The 26,480-nt window shown below is 42.2% G+C and overlaps 1 protein-coding gene across 3 annotated transcripts in view; it reads right to left on the bottom strand.

Moving 5' to 3' along the window:
• LOC133519227 (fatty acid synthase-like) overlaps positions 1-26,429 on the bottom strand; it is a 28,413-nt gene extending 1,984 nt beyond the window's left edge. The window contains exons 1-19 of one of the 3 annotated variants that reach the window (XM_061853218.1): positions 26,316-26,429; positions 15,726-15,880; positions 14,854-15,617; positions 14,533-14,763; positions 12,891-13,527; positions 12,559-12,752; positions 12,058-12,286; positions 10,888-11,138; positions 10,581-10,808; positions 9,218-10,052; positions 7,841-7,938; positions 6,973-7,170; positions 5,666-6,067; positions 5,092-5,298; positions 4,229-4,971; positions 4,000-4,139; positions 3,080-3,200; positions 2,516-2,715; positions 687-1,094 (exon numbers count right to left, since the gene is read on the bottom strand). In XM_061853218.1, coding sequence (XP_061709202.1) covers positions 687-1,094; positions 2,516-2,715; positions 3,080-3,200; positions 4,000-4,139; positions 4,229-4,971; positions 5,092-5,298; positions 5,666-6,067; positions 6,973-7,170; positions 7,841-7,938; positions 9,218-10,052; positions 10,581-10,808; positions 10,888-11,138; positions 12,058-12,286; positions 12,559-12,752; positions 12,891-13,527; positions 14,533-14,763; positions 14,854-15,617; positions 15,726-15,870 — 6,031 coding nt within the window. In that variant the 5' untranslated portion in view covers positions 15,871-15,880; positions 26,316-26,429. Of the gene's footprint in view, positions 1-686; positions 1,095-2,515; positions 2,716-3,079; positions 3,201-3,999; positions 4,140-4,228; positions 4,972-5,091; positions 5,299-5,665; positions 6,068-6,972; positions 7,171-7,840; positions 7,939-9,217; positions 10,053-10,580; positions 10,809-10,887; positions 11,139-12,057; positions 12,287-12,558; positions 12,753-12,890; positions 13,528-14,532; positions 14,764-14,853; positions 15,881-18,237; positions 18,984-26,315 lie in introns of those variants that run through there. The other 2 variants (XM_061853216.1, XM_061853217.1) reach the window with 2 other exon arrangements.
• Positions 26,430-26,480: the final 51 nt, after the last annotated feature.

Genomic DNA, 26,480 nt, shown 5'->3' with positions numbered 1-26,480 from the left:
CGCTACGCTACAATTTACAATACAATTTATTACAAAACGACAAAATTAAAAAAAAAAAAAAAAAAAAAGCAAGTGGCGCTCATAACTTAGTTGAGAAATCATGCCAACGATGAAAAGGGTCAATAATGAAGCATTTCAACCGCCATACTTTTGTCGACACATTTTTGTAGATTTAACCATTTAACTATAAACTTGCAATCGTACCTGCAGCATTTTTGGGTATTAGATTGACCTATCAGACAAAAAAAAATATGTCAGTTGTACCAAAATATGTCTAATGATTTGAAACAGACGCTCGCTTCACTAAAATAGATTAATGGCGTCATCAATCATCATAAACGCGCTGTGTTGAATCGATGAAATCTATGGTTCTGAGTTCTTACTGTGGTCGATTGTCTTATTGTCTATAATTCTATAAACAAACGATTTCACTCCATTCTCGAACTACTAAACACGCAAAACATGTACTCTTTACATTGATATAAATAATACAATATTAAAAACTATGTGTGGAGTCATCGATCTTTAATTCCAATAATCCGTAAACATCAACACGCTGCAAGCATCAATTCGCTACCTATTAATCGTTCGTCTTAATCTGTCATTTTGAATCTGTATTTCAAAGAAAGGGATTGAACATACGTAAACTAATTGTGGATTGTATTTTTTTGTGAATAAGGGCGTACCTAGGATGTCGGCGACGGCTTGCAGGAGGTGCTCTAGCGACTGGTCAGTGGCCCGTCCTTTATCGCCAACGACCGTGGAGGCGGTGACGGCATGCGGCAGCGACAGAAACACACCCAGCGTCTCTAATACTGAGCTGATGGTCTGCGTTCTCATGCCACCGATCTCGATGTCGCGGTAGCCGATTATGTCAACGATCATGCCCACGTCGCCGATGGCGCCCCACTGCACAGCTAGCGCTGGAAACCCGTCCGCCTGCCGCTGTTCGCAGAGCCGCTCCATAGCGCTATTGGCGAACCCGTAAGCATTCATTCCGTAGGCTCCACGGCCGGCGGATACTGATGAAAACGCCACAAAATACTCTAGCTCTGGCGCTAACTCGCGCGATGCGGCATCCAGCTCACGAGTTGCTGCCAACAAGCAAAGCAAAAGTATTTACCTACTGGTAACAAACATTTTGAGAACGTGCTTATAGTTCATAGTACAATACAATACAAATATTCTTTACAGTACATATGGCGCTACTTTACCGCACTATTGCGGTAATTAGTATATTACGTAAATATGTCGAATATTTACTGTAAAATGTTGTACGATACATGTGCGAACAGCCAATGCGCAACTTGTGTCGATTTAAAAAACTCCCTTCGGGCGTGTTTTAACTTATCCCCACTCAATCCTTATTCGCACTTGTATCGTAATGTACTATTATTGCTCGCCACCATGAAAAGGAACATGACATACAAATGAAGCACATAACTTCTAAACAACAGGCGGTCTTATCGATAAAGAGCGGTCTCTTCCAGACAGCCCTATGGTAGTGGAGACAAAGCAAAATTCAAGTAAATGTGAGTGAGGTGATGCAGTAGGGCTTCCAATACCGGGATCCCGGGATCCAGAAATACTGGGATCCCGTCTGTTTAAACGCCGTTTTTTTTTTCAATACCGGTATTTTGAAATGCAATACCGGGATCCAAGTGTCAAGAAGCTACTCTGGTATCTGGCCCTCATTTATTTATTTGAACAAGTTCTTTGCATAGGTGTGCATCAGGTATTTGGTGATGAATTCTAAAGTTATGTATTAAATGATGAATATGATGATAGTGATATTATATTAATTTAATTCGTTCTCTAATATTTCAGGATTTTATGTAAATCACCCTCTACTTTTTAAATTAGGGGATGGAAGATGGAAGATGGGGATGGGTGTGCCATAAGCAACTTACAATAAGAAGTGAAATCCCACCAAAACATTTTCATGTAAAATGTTGCCAAGACGAAACCATAAGGCTCGCACTGTCAAAAAGTTATCAGATCTCTTGTAGAGCCAAGCTCAAGCCCTAACTTCCCAAACTCTATACCTGACATAAAATATGTGGCTTGGCCGTTTCGTATTCACTGTTATACTTTTCTGTTATACAATAGTTACTCGTAGTTTCATACATTTCTGGTGACATGTACCTACACCATATGGATCAGTAGCTATGTGCCAAAGAGAATTTTCAAAAATTGCAAAGTTCCCATGAAAGGTTCTCGGTATTTTTTTCTGCACGTTTATGAGATATTAGAAAGTAGGTGCCAATGAGTGACGAGTAATAATCCCTAATCTGAACGGGAACTTTTTAAGGACCGGTACAGCCGGACCGTCTGTATCGGCTATAAGTGACGTTTTTGCTTATATAACATAAAGCGTTCAAAGGGTTATGTTCTGTAACTTGCACATTGCTATATGGATATCAGTAATGCAACTAAACATAACTCTCGTTACGATCCTAAAAGTTCGTGATTCTGTATAACATGAAATCAAACTAAAACTGGAAGGCCCACTGACCATTAATCTTAGGGCGGGCGATAGCTTGGAAATGCTCCGGGGTTTGTCTCTCGAGGAGTGCGTCGTGCAAAACGGCGGCGAGGTTGAAGATGCCGCCGATCGGCGCCGCCGACGCCGCTTCAAGCAGCAACGCACGTGACCCCTGCGCCGTACACGCATCCGCAGTAGATACTACAACCCGGACGCCCGCTTCGCGACATCTGTTCGCAGTAGACAATTGGAGGTAAGTACTTATTAAGAGACAGACAGTGGACAAGATCTCTCGATTCGGTAATCGTCTGGTCCCTTTTGAATAAATACCTACATTATTACAAGTATTTTTTTTTTCCTTCATGTATATGTTAAATATCAATTATCAAAATTCGAAATCTTATTGGAACAACCGGGCGTGGGGGTCAATGTTTATACATACATGCGTGTGTTAAAAACGACCCTTCCACTGCATTGAGTTAGTAACTCGTTAAATTGACTTCTTAGCAGCTGGCGATGTACATTTCGTTATGATTTTCGTTTAAGGATTTTGATAACAAAATTAAGGATTACATTAAGATCACTTTGTCTTACCTGCGAATGCACCTGGCCTGGTATCCAGTACGTACACCTCTGCGCGAGCTAAAGACGAGCGTGCGTGCGCCGCGACCCACCAGCCACTCGCCCAGCACCAGACCGATGCCTCCCAGCCCACCTGAAACACCATATATTATCGTGTTACTACATGTCATTGTTATACTTACTCATACATAAGGTATTCGAAACTCATATTTCCTATAGTTATTGTTCACTTGCTAATTAAACTAAAATTGGCCTAAAAAGAAATAAATAAAACTAAAAGAAATAAATTAAGCTATGAATTAAACTAAACTAAAAGTATCTAAAAAGTAAAATCCTACAAATAAAAAACTGGCCCCAACGCCAATGCGCTGGCCCAGGTATACCCCAGCCTTCCGGTCACCCGTTGCATCTATTAGGCGCTTGGCCAATGCCTTAAATATACCGTGTATGCCCAAGCGTCTCCACTCCAAACGGCTCAAACATGCAGCCGGTGTCAATGGCTGCATATTTTCGCCGCTTGAGATGCTTGGCCGCGTCGGCAGCAGCGCCAGCCCTAGCTGAGGTCCCTGGAAGATGGGACGGCGCAAGGGTATCCACGCACGTGGCGTCCCAGACGAGGGGTCGACCTAGCCTCCAGGGAACCAGGGTCATGCCATCTGGCCTTTTTCCGTCGTCACGCGCTAGACCCGTAGGTTCCAGAACCGACAGCGCTCCGGCGGTGACGAAAGCCCGGCGCAAAATGTTATTAAGACTGGCGTGGCGTGCCGTGCGGCCGGCCCTCTTGTTGCAAGAGAGGCCGTGGGTGCCAAACTTCGTCACGACGGTGCCGCAGTGGCAGCGGTGTTGGGCCACGCATGCCGCCCCCAAGCGCAATTGATGTTTTGATAAATTTAACTATTCAATGTGCACGAGGCTTTGTGGCGGGTACTAACCGACGAGCACGTAGCTCTTCTCTGGGTGCATATAAGTTTTCGGCAGGGCAGGGATTAGCTGCACTAGTGCCAGATCACCGTCAACCTTCTCGCGTACGCGAATCAGCACCTTGCCGATGTGCTCACCCGTCGCCATTAACCTGCAAACCATTAGGCATTAGGGGTGGGAAAATAAGCACTTAAGCTTTTCATAGTCTTTTTAATTTGTCATAGTTTTTCATGAACTCACCTGAATGCTTGTTCAAGCTGGTTGTAGGAGTAAACAGTGGCGTGCAGCGGACGCACGGCCCCAGTGGCAATGCCCTCGGTTATACAGTTTGACACCTCTGCCTTATCAGGGTGGTCGCAGCGCTCGTCCAGCAGCGCATCTAGTAAAATTCCGTGTACAGTGATGTTCTTCAACAGTACGGACATGCCGAACGGCATATTAGCGCTCAGGTCCACCTTGCCAATTTCGAGGAAGCGACCGCCCTCGGCGAGGCAGCGAAGCGACGCTTGCAGCTTATCGCCCGCAAGTGAGTTAAGCACGACATCGACACCGCGGCCGTGCGTGCGGAGCCGCACTAGTTGTTCAAAAGAGCAGTTGCGTGATTGACCAACGTTAGCATCCAGAAGCTGCGGGAAGCGCTCGAGAAGGAAGCCGCGGTTATCAGGCGTGCCCACGGTCGTGAAGACGGTGCAGCCAGCGTGCAGGGCGATGGCGATAGCCGCCTGGCCGACGTCGCCCGCGCCCGCGTGCACTAGCACGGTCTCGCCGCGCCGCATTCGCCCACGGACTACCAGCGCATAGTACGCAGTCGCATACGCCACAGGCACCGTTGCCGCCTCCTCCAGCGTCCACCGCTTTGGAATTTCCCACATAAAACTCTTATCAGCCAGTACCGTGGTTGCTAAGCCCTTGGCTGGCACCAAGGCCATCACACGTTTGCCAGTTGATGAGACACCACTAAACTCTAAGCCGAGGATGCATTCCTATAAAAACAATGAACGCTATTACAATAAAAGAACGAGGTATCGACACAATGGTAGGAACTTATTGGTCCTACTAAAAACAAATACTCGTAGGTAAATAATTCTGTGTTCCGTACATACCTGTTCAGCGAGGTCCCTAGGTAGCGCGTCGGGCGGGAGCTTACCCGTGGCGATCATGACGTCACGGAAGTTGAGCGGCGCGTAATAGACGCGGCACAGGTCGGTGTTAGGGCGCGACGTGACCGAGGCGTAACGCAAGTCACTCTCGATCCAGCGCAGTGATGACAGGTCACCGCGCGTCAACGTAATCACGTATGCATGTTCCACCTGCAACGGATCCCGACGGCAGGTTTAGTTACTGTCAAGCAGCTTAATCATCTTGTGCATTTGAAAAGTTCAATTGTATACCTTGTGTTCTTGTACAATAACATCTACTAGACTAGTTCGAATGAGATTATTGTGTATGTAATTCCTACGACATGTTACCAATTTAAATAGAGCGGCATTATTTGAACTTCAATTTTTTTTTCTTCTTATATCAATTAGTTCCCAATCAAACGAAAAATAAGGACAGATTTCTAAAATTCGTATGCTGTTCTAGTAGGTACTTAATTTGCACATACTTAATCTGAAATAAAAAAAAAAACTCGCATTTATATGCTCGTAATGAACGATAACAGCTACGAAGACACACCTGCAGCAGAGCCTCGTTGACGTCACCGAGCGACTGATGACGGAAGGTGCCCCAGACGCCTACGCGCAGCACATTCACGGTCAGGTCGAGTTGCACTTGCGCGCAATACATCGGCGCAGCAGGATCGAAGGCCTCTCCTCCGGGCAGGTAGAATACCCGTAAACGATCCCCACCGGACTCCAACTTGAGGGACGTGCCTAGCCCTAGCAAGCCGGAACCTTGCTCGCTCGACCACAAATACACGCGCAAGTTTTCGTGTTCTGCGCGTTTCATGGCATCCTTCAGATTATCCACCCAGGCGAAGTCGTCGTCACGCGCTTCTATAACGATCTTCGTCGCCGGCACAGCCGCTACGCGCCGCAGCAGCAAATACTCACGCGAAGTGGTGCGAGCGCGCGATATCTTTAAACACATAGAGGATACTCAATGTTACACCATACTTTGTCAAAATCCGGAGTTGAGGTACAGGCCAAACCAACGTTCCGATGGGGTAATAAACCTAACTGTAAACAAGGATGTGGCTAAAGTCGATATTTCTTATCGAATGAATTACATTTGCTCGATGAAACAGTATTATGCACCTGCATGTATAGTACCGATTCCTCAGAGTCGTTAGGTTTAAGTATTATTTCAGAATTAGGGTAATTAAATGACCTTATTTATGTGATGTGAGCTATTAAATCTAATAATGAGTCCCACCCCAGTTGTATATTATAAAAATCTGCGCGCATCCGTTGAGCAATGGAACAATATTTTGTAACCTAGAGCTATTGAAGTTGATATTAACATGCAGACTCGGTGCCTTATATGTAACATTTTGTATAATATTTTGACAACTTGAAAAGTTTGGCTGCTTAATCCATATCTGCTACAAGTATACCAACAGCGACCAAAACCGTCTGATAATAGAGTTACAATAATATATCATACTATAAAAAAATTAAAAAGAAAAGCAATGATTTTGAAATTGGGAGAAAATTATGGAGAAAAGTAGGTAAATTTTACGGTAGTGAGGGATTCAAGTGTCAACGCACAAGGTGAAAGTAATTTTGCTACCATGTGACACACACTGCTTTTCGCAAAATATCATATTTCAAAACATTACCTAAGCTAAAAGAATTATATGCAAAAAAAATAATTTCCTAGAACATCAAAGTACCACTTTGATTCCTCCTAGCAGGGAAGAAAAGTGCCACTTTGAGGTCCCCTCGCAGGAAAGAAAAAGCCCTTTTCCGAATAGGTGATGTAAAAAGATAATTTTATGTAGTAGTCCGGAGGAAGAAATGTAAAAAATAGTCATTAATTACTAGCGTAAGGCCTGTTTTCTCAAGCATCGATTGCACAGCAGGTTGGTCAGACGCCAGTGCCGGTTCATCCAGTACGATGAAGCTCGCTGCCGAGGCCGCCGCAGTCAGTGAACCGGGCCGATAGGTCAGCAGATCTGTTGCCAAGATCACATGCCAATCTGTCCTAAAGCCTTCGCTTTCTACTTCTTGATTTGACACCTGGAAAAATTACAACATTTGCTCGCGCAGCTCGTTGATGTTGCTCGTAAAACTATATCGAAATAAACACGTGGAGCTCTGGATGCGACGTGTACGACTTTCAGGTATATTATTTTTTCGTTCATATTAGGGTTCCCTACCTCAAAAGGAAAATAACGGAACCCTTACAGGATCACTTTGTTGTCCGTCCGTCCGTCCGTTCATCCGTCTGTCCATCCGTCTGTCTGTCAAGACCCTTTATCTCGGGAAGGATTATGAACGTATTGAGTTGAAATTAAAACCATATACTCAAGTCTATAGTCCCTTAAAGCTGTGAAAAAATCAAACTTCTAAGTTAAAGTAAAAAAGATACGGCCGTTTATGCCGCAAAAAATGTATATTTCGACACTCTCAAGGGAATCAAAATTTATAGGGTACTTCCCATTGATCTAGAATTATGAAATTTGGCAAGTAATGTCGTCTTATACTGCAAGTACAGAGGAAAATCTGAAAACTGTAGAATTGTAAAATAAGTTAAATTGGTACGGAACCCTCGGTAGGCGAATCCGACTCGCACTTGTCCGGTTTTTTTACTTGACTCAAAAAGTTTTATGGGCACTTTTTTAGAAATGTATGTAAGAAAGTGAATTGAAATGGTGTTATTAGCTCCCAAGAAATCAGTAACCATTACTTGCACTCCCTGCGAGGCCATTGCTTCGGAGTACTGCGCCGCGGCGGCGCCGGCGACCACCGTCCCGTCCACGAGAACTCGCGGCTCCGCCTCCAGTACTGAACAAGCACAAATAAAGCATAAACTGTTTACATGTTTGGTATCATTGTCTGTATCATCATTTTCTTTGCGGGTACGGAATTACCTTGACCAAACTCTTCCCGAGCGTTGGATAGGACGTAACGGTCTAGTGGAATGGCCGGCCCGTAGCCCTAATCTGACGCCATTGGATTTTTTTTTTGTGGGGTCAGTTTAAAAGACAAGTGTACAAGCGGAAATAGAATAATGTTGCGGAACTTCGTTAAAAAAATAATACAGGAATTCGAAGTTCTGAAAGCCAACGACTTTGTACTTGGTAGGATCAGGGGGAATCTTCGACGTCGTGCAGAGTTATGTGAAGCGCAAGATCGTGGTCACTTTGAAAACTTGTTGAAATACGTTTAAACTGTGAATTTGACTCATTTAGTAATAAAAACTTTTACAAATACGTTTATTTCATTACTTTTTACAACAGTTAAAAACAGCAAGGTTAGGTACTTAGGTATCTTAGGTACAAAGAGTAGGTAAGTATTCTGAACAATGTTGATCGTATAAGTAATGAAAAAGGTGCGGGTACAGCTTGCTGGATTTAAACCCTCCCTTAGTCAGCTAATTGGAGAGGTTGATTAATTTTATATAAATACGCTAATTATTAGACATAATGTACAAAAGTATGTTACTGCGCACAAGAGCAATTAGAAACGGTCTCTTTCTATGAGAATCACCATTAAAGGTTGCCCGTTCTCATTGCTTCGAGTGTACGTATAAGTGTAGTTTTATGTTTTAAATGTCATAATTAGAATAACACAAATGTTAACATGACAAATAGGTGCAACATGACAGTGTGTCGGATGACCACACTTCGAGATTCTAATTAAATATTTTGTTAGAAAATTACTAAAAAATAACTTTGATCAACTTAAACGAGTTAATGCAGCATGTTCTCGATTTTCAATTAGGTCAGAATTACTAATTTTGTATTACGTCTTGAGTATCACCCTGTATAGTTTAATAAGAGCTATGAGTTATAAGTATATATTTGAATATGCCCTTAGGCGGAGTAGGTGACTTTCTTAGCAGGTTACTTTCGAGTTAGGTCACGTTCTGGGAACATTTTTTTAGCGTGATCGTACGTGTTGTTCTTCTGCCCTTTGAACTAATATAAATAAACCTTACTTGAAAGTGTGAAGGTTACTTTGACAGCGAACGCCAGAACACTTATACGGCGCGACTATTTACGACGCCATTAGGTGTTCTTGGCGTTCAAAAGGTTAAAGATACCTACTAAATGACAAATACCTTTCTTAGCGTATGGCAGCACCAGCGCTTCCGCAGGGCGATTTAGCGCTAGTTCGGCGACTTTCAACTTGTGCACGATGCAGTTCTCAAGCGCCAGATGTAATGTGGCGGCTGCATAACGCTCTTCCGTGTCTGCACATACTCGTTCAAACGGAATAAATACATATTTGTCAAGATCGGGCGTTAACGCAACGTTGACGCGGCGGGGTGACAGTGAGTATTTTACGCCACGGAGTTCTACGCCGCCCGCCACGACTATATCAATGTCACGGAGCACCTTAACGGGCAATGGGCCGCCGTTGAACACCGTCGCCGCTGCTCGCTGTGCCATAGGGTCAATAACTACGCTTTGGATAAACGTAGGCAAATATAATCCACAGCATTCTTGGCCCAAACAATCGAATTGAAGCATTGTGTCCATAAATGAAATCCAATTTTCAACCCAGTTGATCATGCCGCACGTGGCACGCGCATTCGAAGACTGGATCCCGCAAAATAACCCCTCGTAGTTGTAACCACGAAGATGCAATATCTTGTAAACCTCTGCAGAGGTGAGTGACGGCAGGTCCTCCTTTTGCTCGTCTGTATCTAGCGTGGTAGAGGGCAGACGCTCTGAAGCAGGGTCGTTGATGAGTCGTATGGATCCCGAAACCACGACGTCACCGCCTTCGCAAATCTCAAATTCTCCAGAGCCACTAAAGACTGTGACAAGAAACCGAATCGGCGCATCACGAGATATGACGGTAGCACGACGCAACTGCATATTCTCTATCACCACCGCTGCTTCCTCTATCTTTACCTTTTGCATCTTGGCCATAGTCATCCACATCAGGGTCTGTTGGCAGGAAATTATTTATATTTACCTTTTTTTAAAGCGTTGAGCAGTTGACCACTGTGCTTACAACTTCCGCTTTGGACAAAGAGCGATAAATAAAACAATAATCTTTTAATTTCTCATGCTATGAAAGTTGTTATTTTAAAGTGTGTGATACGTTTATGCATTACAGCATTTTACTTTCCAAGTACGAAATTCTGATGTAATTACTATTCTGATGTATACGTAATTTAATATTTCTTCATCATAAGTTTACGATCGTAAGTAGGCTATTGCATACTTACATTGCAAGGTGTAACAAAAATAGTGGGGATCCGTTTAAGGGCATATTCTGTATAGTGTTCTCATTAGAAAAAAGTAGAACCAATTTTTTTAACCCGAACAATTTTTTTTTTATGTGGCAGGTCGTAATTTTTTTTTTGCGTCTAAATTATTTCCGCTATTTTTGTTACACCTTGTAGAGATAACATATTATGTTATGCCATTTTTCTGATATCTATTAATATGCTGCGATGCTGTGTAACTTACGAGGTATCCAGTGGCGGGGAAGAGGGTCCTGCCATCAATATTGTATCCGAAGAAGAAAGCGTCTTCTGGATTGTTGAGGTTGTACTCGACGACGTTTTGACCGCTACTGGCGGCCGTCTTGCAGTCCGCCACGGTCCACTCGACGGAATGGTCCCAGCCAATATGAGATGCGAGTGAGGGTGTGCCGCACGACACGGGCCAGGACACCGCCGGATATAAACGCGCCACCTTAATACATTAAAAAGTTTATCATGTGAGATGCTGATTCAATTAAACCAGTATAAACAAAGATATAAGTAGCACCTGCCTCTGGTTGCAAGCCGGCTGCGTAGATCTTGCCTACACCGGTGAGCAAATGTACAAGCGCGTCGGGCGCCTCACGGTGCAGCAGTGGGATGTGCACCGCGTCAGGCAGCGTGCTCCTGAGCACCGCCTGCATCTGAGCGTGCGGCGCCAATTCCACAACCAGTGCATTCTCTGGCACATGAGCCAGCGCCATTGCGAACCGAACTGGTGACGTGAAGTTGTTGACGTGGTACGTGGCGTCACTTAACTTTGCTGCAAAGACCATACTTATTACCAATACCTTAGCAGCCTTAACAGCTTTATCTTACCGGGCATCGGCTAAAGGTTGTGGTGCCATCGCTCAAAACGATGCCGCCATACCTTTGGCCTTTGATCCACCACCAGATGCCGCCAAATTTAACACATATCAGTCAAAGAATAAGGATCAAAGTTAAATGGCGTTCTAAAAGTTTTAATCATGTGTCGAAAGATGGCAGTAAATTTACTATGGCTACAAAGTTTTCTTTGACTCCACCTCTATATCAAATTGTCTTTGCTTGAGAGCGCAGCGCCACTGTCGCAGCGACACTGGCGCCGCGCCAGTATCGCCCGGCGATAGCGGCCGTGCAATGTTTCCGCAAGCACTGTAGCGCAGTCGCTGCGATCGCACGTTTCTCATGTAGAACCAAGCTTTTAACTCTACAAGCCCTAACTTCACAAACCTTAGTCAAAATATATGGCTTGGCCGTTTCGCATGCGATTTCCGCACAAAACATCCAAGCGCTTTAGTGTGGGTCAAATCTTAGAAGCTAAAGACCCACTTCCCGATTTTCGTTTGAGTTGAAATTTTGCATACCTATATATGTAAATCGGATGACAATGCAATAATATGATGACATGGAGCTGATCTGATGATGTAGACACGAGGTGACCATGGGAACTCTGTGATAAAACAACGCAAACTAGTTGTGTTTCGTGTCGTTAGAATTGTCTCGATGAGTATTATTTGCCTGTGAAAAGAAAAGCACAGTCAGCGATAAAAGCTTGTAGCAAAAATTAGATTTTCGGCAAAAACATTTACAGTTAGCCCAACCCAACTACAATACAAACTTGTGAGGTTATTTTACTTAGCAAGTAACGTGACGTAACGTTAAACTTATATACAAAAAAACATTTAAATTAAATTAAATACCTAAATCTGAGTTCCACTGTTCCTGTGGTACAGAGGTTGAAAGCCAGCGCTCGCTGCGCGACTTGGGCTCGGGGATAACTTTTAGCAGGTTGGCATGCAGGATTGGCGCGGCAGGAGCAATATACTTGCTGTGAAATGCCATTTTTGAGCTTTTGATGCGCCGCGTAAACACACCTTCTGCGGATAGTTCTGCCATAAACTTTTCAATTGAAGCAGGAGGGCCTGAGACCTGCAGAAGAAGTGTTCTAAATTGTAGTTTATCCGCAAGCTCCGCGCATACGAGAATAATAAATCTATTCTTTTCTTTCAGATTCTTATCATACAGAACTCTTCTTCCCTGTAGAAAATACCTAGAATCCGCTCTTGCAGGTCTGCATGAGCAATTCATGAAGTCAGTAAAGTACGTATTTATGAAAAAGTTATATATACCAATACCAATATACTATACCAATAGCAATACCTACTTTATTGTATGAAATATTTGTAGAGTCCTAGCCTCACCAAGATATCGTTAGCGGTGTTGTAGCAAGCGCATTCAACGTCAGGTGGGCAGAGTCGTTGAGCTTCTTCCCAGGACATACCGATGGCGGCCATGGCGCCCGGGGCTAGCCGCGCGTCCAGAAGGCTGAACCCGCGCCAATAAGCGCAAAGCGCCGCTTGTTCCACCGTCAGAGCCTCGTCGGCGTATGCGCACCCTGTACCCCATTAAACATATTAACATAGGCCACTACGTAACAACGTAATGAAACGCTTCAATAGGCCTCACCAGCTCATCATAGAGTTAATGCCTTCTAAATATATCTTTATAAATTTTAGCACAGGAATGCACTTACCGATTTCGCCGCAAGAAGAACCGATAATACCATCGGGGTGCACACCCAGCTCGCGTAACACGTCCACCAATGCCACCTGTATGGCGGTGATGGATACGAAAGTGTTGATGATATTGTCGAAGATAGTGTCTGGTGCGTCTGTAATAACGTACTGAAGGTCCACACCATGTGGCTTGAGTGCCGCAGATGAGCGCGCGATGCTTGACGCGAACGTCGGCAAGCGCATCAGCTCACGCGCCGCTCCAGACCACTGAGATCCCACGCCGCTGAACACTAACCAGACTGGACGTGCCTCGTTTTCACTTTTCAACACCTTAATAATGGGTTCAACATTGTGCTCCGTATCTAGCACGCCAAACCCGCGATATGGATGACCGGGGATGGCACGTGCGTGCACAGCGTCGAAAAGAGCATGCAACTCAGTGTCACGCTGGTGCGCAGCGGCCAGTCGGATCAGCCGCTCAGTCGCCTCATCGGTGCGGCCCGAAGCCAGTACGAGACGTGGAATCGGGTATTCGGCGGGCCGCAGACGTTCACCGCGCCCTCCCTCGAGTATCACGGTTGCGTTAGCACCGCCGAACCCGAACGAGTTCACTGCTACAAGCCCTCCCTTCCATGGCGTGTTCTCTTGAACTACCTGCAACATAGGTATTATTTTTATTTGTACCACTGTTTCCAAACATTTTTTTAGCATCATTTTCATTAATAATCAAGTAAAAATTTCACTGTATAATATATTAAAGTACCAATTTTATATTATTGTATTACACTTATGCTATTACTTGTAAGTATAGCATAGATGCAGACACACTGATCAAGTGATCATGCATCTGTATATCATGTGTTACCACGGAATACATAATAAGGTTGGAAATGGGATCGTGCGTATTTACCTATAGTATCGGAACTTCGGAACCGATGTCATATTTACTAATAACATAGATATGATATGTAGATAAGATATCTATAGATACGCTGTCATCCTCAGTAAGTATTGGGGCCGATGTCGCAGTTACCACAGTTACCCGCACGCGTAAGCTGATTGACATTATTAGGAAATTAGGACAATCAATCTTTTATTTTTTAGAATTTTAAAGAAAAACATAACGTCTTAGTATATCCCACGGTTAAAAAGGGAAGGTACACCAAAATGTTTCGCCGACAACCTAAAATTTATAAAATAAGTACCTGTTCTTTAACACACAATTAAATGATTAATAGATTAAATATTTGTTTCTGTATAAATTTTTTAGTATATGTTTTTTTATAACCTAACAGGTTTTAGAAAATGTTTTGAATTCTCTCCAAACGGTCTATATGGGCTTGGTATTGAGGTGTCCAAATTACACTCCCTAATTTGAGGATACTCCTAACTAAAGAATCAAATAATAATTTATAAGTATGTGGCCGCTTGAAGGGCTGTCCGACACGAAGGATCATTCCTAAACTTTTATTATGCACGTTTACATAAATTATCAATATGTTTTCATAATAGCACAATGCATGTTTACTTAGTTTTCGATTATTTTTACGGACCCAGCCCAGCCGCACAATTTAAATTCCACGACCTACTGCGGGCGAGAACTCAGTGGCGCGCTTGCCCTGTCCATTCTAACCTTACTATTTGTTCCGTGTGTGTTACCTTCAAGCGGCCATCTCTGAGTGCTGGAATTTTCTCATTGGGATTTTGGTAGTGTAGGTTACCGGGTATCAAACCGCGCTCCATCGCCAGCACCACCTTGATAACAGAACAGAGCCCGGAGGCTGGCTCTGCATGTCCCATGTTGGACTTCACTGCACCAATTAGCAAAGGTGTCTGTCGGTCTTTGCAAAACAGTCCTGCGATCGCATTTAGTTCTTGTGGGTCACCAGCCTATAAAACACGTAAAGATACACAAGTCATGTAATATTATGTTATAGACGTCAACGTATATAAACTGTACGGTTTCTACCGACGGCTTACCTTAGTACCGGTGCCGTGTGCCTCCACGTAGACGACGTCCTGCGGCCGAAGATTTGCTTTCTCAAAAGTCTCTTGGGCAAGTCGGCCCTGCATCACGCCGGAAGGGTAAGTGATTCCCTTCGTCTTAAAGCCATCGTTATTCATGCCTGCACCACGCACTGTGCAGTACACACGGCGCGCATCGCGGCTGCGCTGCAGCAGCACGGCTACAACTGCCTCGGACCGTACATAACCACGACCACTAGCATCAAATGCGGCGCAACGTCCTTCAGGCGATAACATATTCAGCTTTTTGAAATTTACGGTGCTCGGCTTGAGACAGACATGGGTACCAGCGACTACAGCGGCATCACATGAGCCGTTGCGAATGGCATCAAAGGCGTGTGCTAACGCAAACATGGAACTAGAACAAGCGGTATCAATGGCTAACGATGGTCCATTGAGGTCAAACGTGTAGGATATCCTGTTAGCAAACATGGAGCGAGCGCAACCAGTCACTGTGTATCCGGTAACGTTGTCCGTGTTTGCATACCACACTTCCTCAGTCTCCGAGTTAGAAACACCGACATAGACTCCGGTGCGCGAGCCGCGTAACTCGGTGGGGTTGAGGCCGGCGTCCACTATAGCCTCGTGCACCACCTCCATCAGCAACCGCAGCTGCACGTCCATGACGTGTGCTTGCTTAGCATGCACGCGGAAAAAACCAGCATCGAAATGCTTTAGGTCCTTGAGCTTGCCACTGCGTTCGGGCAATCCGTACAAATCTAAACCAACCAACGAAACAGATTTCAGGAACGAGTATGCAACGGACTTTTTATGATGTATGATAAAGAAATAATCATGTCGCATATTTGCATATAGAGTGTGCTCACCCGGTGTCCAGCGGCGGTCGTCGGCAGTGACGAGGTCTACGCCGTCGAACAGCTGCTGCGCGAATTCTTCGATGTTGCTTGATTCGGGCAGGCGCCCCGACAGCCCCGTCAGTACCACCTCCGAATCGTTGTTGTTTCTGTCCATCGCAAGTTATCTGGAAAATACTCGTACCTGTACCTAAGTCTAACTTTCTTAGGAATTTTAAAAAAACTTTTTAACTTTAGTAGAATCCGTCTGAATGATATAGGAAGCAACCGAGCAGGCGAATGCCTGATGGTAAGCGATTACCGTCATCCATAGAGAATAGGGTTGTTTCCAATTTTTTTAAACGCTTGTATTACGTTCTATATTAACTAAAAGTTGCCCTAAAATTTAACTTTTATACTAAAAACTGCTTTAAATATGTTAAATTAACAAAATATATTTTGACAGATGCTTTCGCGCCCAAAACGGTCTTTGAAAATTGTGTGACGTCACAGTTTACGGTTTGACACATAACTACATACACAGTTACACACGTAGAAGATACAAACTGTCAACTGACATTTGTCATTTGTTGTTTATCGCCAAACTGTCAACAGTGTCAATCCGAGAGTTGGGACGTCATCAGAATCTTCAATGACGTTTCGAGTTTGGTCACGTGACGTGTGCCAAAAGATATTTTAAATTCAATATTTACAAAAATATGGTCATTACAGGTCCCCTAAAAGTAGTTTAACATGTTCTTATAATCCAAAAGAATTTATTGGGATACAATTCTATCCTAAGATTTGTAGATGGAAACAACCCTATTGCTACATCAGAGAAGTTGTAAGTGCGTTGCATGCAGTACGCTCTGTTCTTGAAGGTTTGAAGGTCGTATCGGTCCGGAAATCCCTCAGATGACAGTTCATTCCACAGTTTAGGTGTGCAAGACACGAAGTTTCAAGAGAAACGCACTAATAGAGGACTGCCAACCATATCTAAGTGGTGAAGGTGGAAATGTTGTCGCGTATCTCTCTACAGCCGAAAGAGGCGGTAGGGACTAATCCCAACAATTCCTCGGAGCACTCCCCGTAATACATGCGATATAAAATGCAAAGCGAAGCTAAATCTCTACGCAGCGAGGAAGAGTCAAGCTGATCTGAAATACGCCAACAATTTGAATCTGAACTAACTCTGCAAGTCTGCATCGACTTTATAGCGACAGAGTGTGTTAATGCCACTTTAATCGTCGTAGTTTTAGGAGTTTGGCAATTATGATAGCACTTTTGCACTCAGACGCAAGCTAAACCATTGTAAAGAGGGTAGTTAAAATTGAGAATTAAATAACCAACCATTAAACCAAACCAACAAACTTCACATATTTTAACAAATAAAAAACGCTTGCGGTATTGGCCTAGTGGATCTGACGTCCGACTTTCAATCCAGAGGTCGCGGGTTCAAATCCTGGCTTGTAACATTGTAAAAAACCTATTACCTAACCTAGGGTGCCGCCAGCAGCGGGGCAGGGCCCAAGCTGGCGGTGGTCAGGGCCGCAGAGAGAGGAACCTTGGAGCCAAAATCACCGCCTTCTGAATCTGACCTTTGATCCAACCAGAGGTTTGTCCGGATAAATCTAGCGAAAGTCTCTCAAGATGTTGCTCGAGACTCTTCGCTATTAGTCCGTTCGCTGAAACGACTATCGGGACAATGATCTTCAAATCAACATCCCACATGGCGGTTATCTCGTAAGCCCAGTCTAGGTACTTACTGAACTTGTCCTTAGATGCGATCGATCTATTATCACGATGTCAGGCTTGTTGGCTACAATAGTCCTGTCAGTGATGACAGATCGATCCCAATAGAGCGTGGCAGTCGTGGCATGACCCATTTTGGAGAACTGTAGTTCAAGGGTGGTAAGTACTTGTAGTACGGTACTTCACAGTACACAAGGCCGTATAGAAGAGCAAGTTGATGCTAAATAATCCTAGCTACGTCTGTGCAAGTACTAAACTAACCGTTAGCAAAGTGAGAACAACCGGAAATTATATGCCTGAGTTACTCTCCGGGGCGGCGGCATGCCCGACAAATGTCGACCGTACCGTCCTTCAGGATATATTTCCGGTAGTTGTTCGTCATCATAACTTCGTCCGCAATTGCACAGGCAAAACCCTCGGTTTCTCCGAAGATATCCCCGAACCGTAACCAGTTCACCGATGCGGGCAGGTCTATGTCGTATCCCGTGGGGGCCTTTGTAGAATCGCCCGTGTAGCTCCTTATCCTTCCATACCGCCTTGCGGTCCTCGGTGCTTAGTACTACAGGTTTGCGCGAGTTCTCGTTTGCCAAGGAGAGCGGCGTGAGGCCTCTGTCTACTGCCACGACATCACGATTGTTGTCTGCTGTCACATCTGTTGTTGAGGAAATAATTCCTGTGGGGATTTTTGGCGTTTAGATAGCCGCGACCTCCACATTTCCGTGGGATTTTCAATCTCATAACAGACGAGCGTGGTTGTAGCATATGGTGTGTGGTGAGCAACTGTCGGACCTACCGATCTAGTGCATCCAGCTCGGTCTGAGGCCACCTTTGGCATACCAAAGGATTCCCCCACCGTTCAACTGATGGTGCTGCCACCTGAAGGGATACAGTAGATTCTTAGACATCTATTATGTATTTAACTTTCGACGCGATTTAATAAATGTGGAAATTCAAGATGTTAAGCTGCCTTTAAATCCGCCAAATTATGCATAATTTTAAAACTATAATTCTTAATAATATATGGCTTTCCAGAGAAGGGTCCTTGTGCTTCATGTGCATTAGTGCAATAAGGACTTTTTATCGGAATTTCTGTTGGAATTTCAGATGGAACCATCAAATAGTAGTACTCGTAGATTCGTAATGTTTTTAGCCGTGTAAACCTACGTATTTTTTTTCATTGCAAGTTTGAGTGAAGCATCGTCGAGAAACGGGGTTGCCGGCCGTATATCCCCATCCAGGTGTCTATATCTACTTGACCTGCAACCCTTCGTTTCCCGGCCTCTATAGTAATGTACTATTTCATTTCTCATGCTCTGAATGTGTCATTATTGTTCAATGAAGTGTGCAGAAAGTAATACGTTTTCATTCCAAGTAGGTTTTTTTTTTTTATTTGTTTCATGATAAGCTATTAAGATCTGGTTTTAAACTCCAGCTTTGTATATTATAACTGGTAAGGCACTCCGGATAACATTATGTTAATGTAAATTTATTTTTTATTAAATGAATTATTTGTGTTTTTAATTTATATAATTTGACAAATCGTCGGGGATAGTGCAATACCGCGCAACTAACAAAGTCGTAAGAGTTCGAAATTCAAACAATGTACAAGGTAATTGGACCTTACTGCATTTGTTGGTTACGCGGTATTGCACTATCCCCGAAATGTTAATATATATCGGTATAATTGTAATTATAATAGAATTTTATATATTTAATTTTTAATGTTATTGGTGGCGTAGCGGTAAAAGCGTGCGACTTGCAATCCAAAGGTCGCGGGTTCAAACCCCGGCTCGTACCAATGAGTTTTTCGGGACTTATGTACGAAATATCATTTGATATTTACCTGTCGCTTTTCGGTGAAGGAAAACATCGTGAGGAAAGCGGAGTAATCCCAACAAGGCCTAGTTTACCATCTGGGTTGGAAGTTCAGATGGCAGTCGCTTTCGTAAAAACTAGTGCCTCCGCCAAATCTTGGGATTAATTGTCAAGCGGACCCCAGGATCCCATGAGCCGTGGCAATATGCCGGGACAACGCTAGGAAGAAAATTGTTTATAACTTTGTATTGCGTAGCACTCGTGTACTAATTATAGATCTACTGATGTCTATTTAATTGAAATCCGCTAAATAGTTTAGGCGCTAGAAGAAATAATATGATTTAATATTAGGAGTCCTCTCAAGGCGGTCGATTTAATTTTTCTGTGATAAAACAAGTGTAAACAAGTTGTGAAGGGTAAGAGGAATCTACCGATACGTTAAAAAATCCGCCCTGTATCCTAAGCTACAGGGTGTACTGAATCATCAGTAAACCCATAACCCTACTTTCTGGTTAAATCGCAGTCGAGTAAAATGATAATATTGGGGTAGATTACGTACAAATGTATAGTTAAAAGTGGAATTCATATTCCTCCGAGTTTCCTATTAAGAGAATGTCCCCTGGAAGTGTATAAGCGTTAAGCTTAGATTCAGCAAGTATTTTCTATAACAAGATGTATTTTTTTTCGCAAAGATATCCAGGACTTTTTTGTGTAGAATTTAATAAGCTTTAACTAAGCCTTACACTATATTTTCATAAAGAATGTAGATTTAGAGTAAAACGCGAATTTCACCTGGATGGTACACATTTTCCAGGATGGCTGCGATTCTTCGAGGTCCCCAAATGTCAAATGGTGTAGGCATGAAAAAGGGGACTTTAACACATTCACTGCCGGGAACCCACCTGGTGGGCGCTCGTGAACTTTGTTCAGATGCCGGACAACCCGCTGGGCGGGTTATTTTGTACACAGCTATAGACCACCGGTTTCTGGAGTAGTGCGCCGTTTTTTGTCTGGCAGTGAATGTGTTAATTATATACATACCAAATTTCATGACTGTTCTAGAGATTTCGAGGTTGGTCCTAATCCGATTGTGCTAAGGCGCCTAGTCATTAATTTGCATGTTAACTTGTCATGTTATTGTAGCCATTAACATTATTTTAATAAGTTATGTAAATTACTAACACATATATGTGTTCCACGTGTATTATGCCTGAAATAAATGATAATTTATTTATTTATTTATTTAAACGGATTTGTTAAACAATTTCTATTCTGATATCTCCATTCCATAAATAACGATAAAAGCCCAAATTGTTAAATGAAAGTACCCTCAATGAAGGTACCTTTTTCAGATTTTTGTTCATATCTTTTGACAGTGCCCATGTCATACCTTATAATTACCTCAGACAAAAGTTTTACCATAAAATTTCCTGCGTTACTGGGTGTTTAAGTTAACAAAGAGACATAAAATAGACGATTTAAAAAAACGTCGCTTTTTCGTAATTGTTCACCCAAATTTTTAGTTTTGAATAAGCAAGCTTAGTCACCTGCTGACCAAATAAAAAAAAATCGGACAGACAGACGGACATGACGAATCTATAAGGGTTCCGTTTTTTGCCATTTGGCTACGGAACCCTAATTAAAAACTGTTCGAGAGCATGTCGGGCCATGCTCAGTGTAGGGTTCCTACTATTTACCTATGCTTTTAATGTTTTGCATAATTACTCAATTTGGCTGTATACTTTGTTTCTTCTCTTTCAAGTTTTTTACCTCAGAAATCCATCATTTCCCGGATTTTTTTTTTTGATTGAAAGTATGTGGGTAGGTAAATATAAACTCCTCAAATCTGATAGGCATATAGTGATTTTTGTATTTTATTGTATTTTAAAGAAAAATGTACAAATGGCGGACTTCATGCCAAAAGGCATTCTCTGCCAGTCAACCATTGGGTCATATTGGTGCAGGAGATTCATAACTTATAAGAAGAAATGTAACCATAAAGTCAATATTATATGTACAAATCAAGCGAGTGACTAAAAATACGTGAGTGTAATCCGTCGAATTATTTAAAAAATGAAACGAAAGTATTTATTTCAGACACCACGTATCCATATTTTTGTACTACTATATTAGTAGTAGTTTGTAAGACTATATTAATAGCTAACAAAGAAAAACAAAACTATAAAACTAAAACGTTAATGTTAGTAGAACATATAATGCTCATTGGATCAAACATGCATTGACATCCTGTGAGCTATAAGAGGGCTGTCGACCCTTTCCGCAATCACCTTCAGGAGAGTGTTGGTGCTGCCCCGCACGCATTGCCACAGGGACGCCACCCTCTTACGCAGCACTGCGTGAAAGCCGTTTGTGCTCCACTCGACAAACATTCCTGACGCTCTGCATCGCCAGGGCAGCCCCAACAAACCCCTGAAGGCGTTGTTGTACTGGACACGCAGAGCACAAACTTTTTCTGGTGTAGTTGCTCCACAGGTTGCACGTGTACAGGTGTTGGCAGTACGTTTTAAAAAGTGTAATTTTGACTTCGCGGGAACAGCGTGCAAACCTGCGTGACGACATGTTACCGCTAACCGATAGTGCTCTGCGTTCCCTTTCTACATCTTCATCATCTTTGAGAGTTTCTGTGACCCAATGGCCCAAATATTTAAATTTTGTAACAGTCTGAAGAGGAGAACCGTCTAGACTGTCAGAGTCAGAATGGCGGGTGTACCTACATAAAATTAAATTAAAACCATACCATACTTTTGTACCCAATTTGTACTAGAGCTACGAATAAAAATGTATCGTGAGTTTTTTATTCATAGCTCTAATTCCGTTTCATAACTTTTGAATTAAAATTTATTTCCAATAGTGAGGCCTTTTAAATATTAATGAGTAATAAATGAAAAGAACTAAACATTAATTACAATGAATAGCTACTTTAATAAACGGGTTGCTAAAATACGACAAATAATACGACAGGAAAGCTCATTATTTGTGCGATCATTGCACAAGGTACATAAAGCTGTATCTCCGACTCTGGTGGCATATCTCCACACCCAACTTCTCTTCATTGTTAATAGTTTAAACACACCATTAGAGTAACACTAATCATACACTAACAATAACAAAAAAAAACAAAACAACAACAAAAATAACTTTAAATTCACAGCTAAATTAAAACTTGAAGACCAACTGTGATGTCAGGAGTAACTAATGACAATGAATGTGAGTTCAAAATTCTAAACTGCCCCCTCCAGATTAAATAAAAAATACCACGAATTTGTAAAACAATACATCGCGGTCACTTCTTTCAACTTCACGAACAAAAGGTAAAGCCCACAGCTACTTATGTACGAGTATATTGTTTGTTTCATTTTAATAAGTCGCTCGCAAATCTTTTTATCTTTGTCTGCACGTGCAACTGCACTTCTTATCTACAAAAAAAAACCCGGTATGTTGGCTTAGCTTGTTAGTCATACAATAAAACACTCTAACAATAATATGTCATTATTACCTTCAATTTAGAAATAAACGGTACTCTTTAATATGCCGAAAGTCCGAAACTGATAAAAACTGCAGCTGCGTACTTTTTTTTTCTGTGGCCCCGTACATGTGTTTTTGTTGAATTTGTTTACCTGTATTACCTTTATCATACCTACCGAAGATTTGCAGAAATTTACCCTTTTGTTTCTTTGAATTAGGATTGCCTTGTTTATATTTAGGCTACGTTATATTATTTGATAGTAGCAAGCTTTTACAAGTATGTTTCATTAATACTTAACAGAAAAAAAATGTCTTTTCTTGATTTAATAATGACAACCAGTAGCACAGCGTTGCTTAAGTTCATAATTATAATGATACTTACTAGGGAGTTTTACACCTTATATTTATATTAGTGCAATGCAACAAGCAGGTCGCAGTTTTGACTAAAATCAATACCTAGCTGGTTATACAAAAAACAGAATAACCCCATAAATTATTTAGATCTCCTCTTCTTCCTCGCGTTGTCCCGGCATTTTGCCACGGCTCATGGGAGCCTGGGGTCCGCTTGACAACTAATCCCAAGATTTGGCGTAGGCACTAGAAAAATTATTAAGATATAACCATTATATTCAAGTCGATGCCAAAAATACAATTTAAGTTTAATTCACACGTAAATGTTTGTCCGACGAACGGTATTCAATATACTAAGTGGTAACTCAATACAATAATACCTTGTCCTTATTTATTTTCTCCCGGGCGTGTCGAACCTACGAGACGTGCGATAAGTACCTATCCAACGGAACCGAGCCCGAAGCTCCGCACACGAACGCAGGTACGGGCTACGTATCATGGCGTGTCACGTGAATCCGGACGCGAACGCAGGTACGAGGTACGTACCTTGCCGTGTTCGTGAAATCCGGGCTTAAAGGTGGCGACTGACTTGTAACATTTGCTTGTAATGTATCGTTCACGGCGATCGTTACAAGTCAGTCGCCACCTTTGTAACACTCAAAGGGATTCGCGTAAAAACCGACAGCCGAGTGGAGCACGCGGTGCTCGCGTCGAGCGGCTCGGCTCGCTGCACTGACTGTCGTAATGCTCGGGTTGTATCGCGTTACATTACACCGAAATGTTACAAGTCAGTCGCCACCTTAAGAACCCGTAGCTACGGATCGGCGTGTATCACGGATATTAGGAGCCCTAAATTCTGCATTCTGTAACATGGTCGCTTTTGCGCGCGCACTAGTATCTTTTGACATAGGTGATTTTACTCGCACACCTGCGTCGGCATTAGTCATCGATGCTTCTGCACTTGACCTTGACACACGGTTGGACATACGCGTTATTGAAGCCCCATCAGAGTTGTTTACGCCGACTTGTCCGTTACTTTTACAACAACAACAATAGTATGTGTGTGGTTTTATTTAAAGTAGATATTTGTCGATGTGGGTCTGCCGCCGGCTCGTGTATTTAAATGTTAGTATGTCTCACGACAGTTTAAATTCGATTATGTACAAATCAAGCATTTACATCTTAAAAAATCGGCCATGTTCAGTAGTTCTGTCAGAACAGGCCAAACGGGGGCTATTATTAAGTATCGTGTACATCACAAGCATAAGGAACGGGAGTACTTTCGCAGCGCTTTATACGTATTTTTACTAATAGAAGATTTTGTGCAATAATTCTACGGCTGGATCGATCATGTTCGCTATAGTTTTCATTGAACTCGAATTATTAAACTTTTGTTTCACGAGCTTTTTTTTCATATTTTTTGGACCCATGGATCCAACATATTTTTTTCTTTCGGAGCAATTATTTCCGATAATATTAACTTTATCAAAAAAAAAAGGTTTTTGGAGGCCCGTATTCGTTTTGAAAGACCTATCCAACGATACCCCACACTATTAGGTCAAAGCTAAAAATAAATAAATAAACATTTTGTATAGGTGCCCTAATACAAAATGGTTTTGCAGTTTTTATTTTAACGTTCTGTCGCCATGCATGATTAATGTATTCATGCCAAATCGCAGCTTTCTAGCACTAACAATCACGGAGCACAGACACGGACGGTTGGACAGACGGACGACGGACGTGGCGAAACTATTAGGGTTTCTAGGTGACTATGGCTAAACCCTAAAGTGACATTTGATAAAGTGGAACTGCTAACGAACTCCAGACGAACTCCAGAACAAACACCTCGACGACACAAAAAAAATCCACGTTTGTCGATATGTCATCTTGGTTAAGTTTGTTTTTAAGCAACATTTTTATCAAGGTCTAGTTCTGATTATGGATTCCACATGGAATTGAGGGACCTTCTCAAATATTATAAGCATACGTAAAGCATAATGATTAAAGCTATTTTTTAGGGTTCCGTAGCCAAATGGCAAAAAACGGAACCCTTATAGATTCGTCATGTCCGTCTGTCTGTCCGATTATGTCACAGCCACTTTTTTCCGAAACTATAAGAGCTATACTGTTCAAACTTGGTAAGTAGATGTATTCTATGAACCGCATTAAGATTTTCACACAAAAATAAAGAAAAAAAACAATAAATTTTGGGGGTTCCCCATACTTAGAACTGAAACTCAAAAAATCTTTTTTCATCAAACCCATACGTGTGGGGTATCTATGAATAGGTCTTCAAAAATGATATTGAGGTTTCTAATATAATTTTTTTCTAACTGAATAGTTTGCGCGAGAGACACTTCAAGTGGTAAAATGTGTCCCCCCCCCCCCCCCTGTAACTTCTAAAATAACAGAATGATAAACCTCAAAAATATATATGATGTACATTACCATGCAAACTTCCACCGAATATTGGTTTGAACGAGATCTAGTAAGTAGTTTTTTTTTACGTCATAAAATTAAAAAAAAATTCAAACTCATACGTGTGGGGTATCTATGGATAGGTCTTCAAAAATGATATTGAGGTTTCTAATATCATTTTTTTCTAAACTGAATAGTTTGCGCGAGAGACACTTCCAAAGTGGTAAAATGTGTCGTCCCCCCCCCCCCCCCTGTAACTTCTAAAATAACAGAATGAAAAATCTAAAAAAAATATATTATGATATACATTACTATGCAAACTTCCACCGAAAATTGGTTTGAACGAGATCTACTAGTTTTTTTTTAATACGTCATAAATGGTACGGAACCCTTTTTTTTTTAAATCTAAAAACCAAGCATTTGCATTTTATCAGTGCTATTTGGTGAAATGGAACAGCTCATGAAGACTGGAACGGATCACCTTCACAAGAATTTTACGTCTTACGGCTAATAGTGTTAATATTTTCTGTATTTTAAACAAATTCTTTCACACCATGCACGGAATAAAGTCCAAGAAAATTATTAGAAAAACATAGCAGTTATTTTTGCCACTATTTCTATTTAATAAAAATAATAAATCAAATTGAACCACAAAGAGTAGGGCTTGACAGTGACATCAATTTTGCATTTTTCATATAAATTCCATATTGGAAAATATTTGACAGTTAGAACAAAGAAACTGATTTAACTATTAGGAAAGTACCCTAACACACACTATGATTGTAAAATATATTCACTCACGTAATTTAGTCGGATTTCGTTCGTTTCAATACTTGAATCCAACTGCACTGACAAGGATAATAGTCTGTCTGTGCCGCCCCCTCGACGTTCCCCCGCGGAGGGGGAGCAGGGCGGTGGTGTCGCGGCGACGCCGGCGCCTGTTTGCGTGCCCGGTGAAGCGCACAT

Source organism: Cydia pomonella, chromosome 6, assembly GCF_033807575.1.
Source record: "Cydia pomonella isolate Wapato2018A chromosome 6, ilCydPomo1, whole genome shotgun sequence".
Classification (NCBI taxonomy): domain Eukaryota; kingdom Metazoa; phylum Arthropoda; class Insecta; order Lepidoptera; family Tortricidae; genus Cydia; species Cydia pomonella.
Note: the sequence above shows the minus strand (reverse complement) of the source record. Positions and strands in the feature narration are given on the sequence as shown.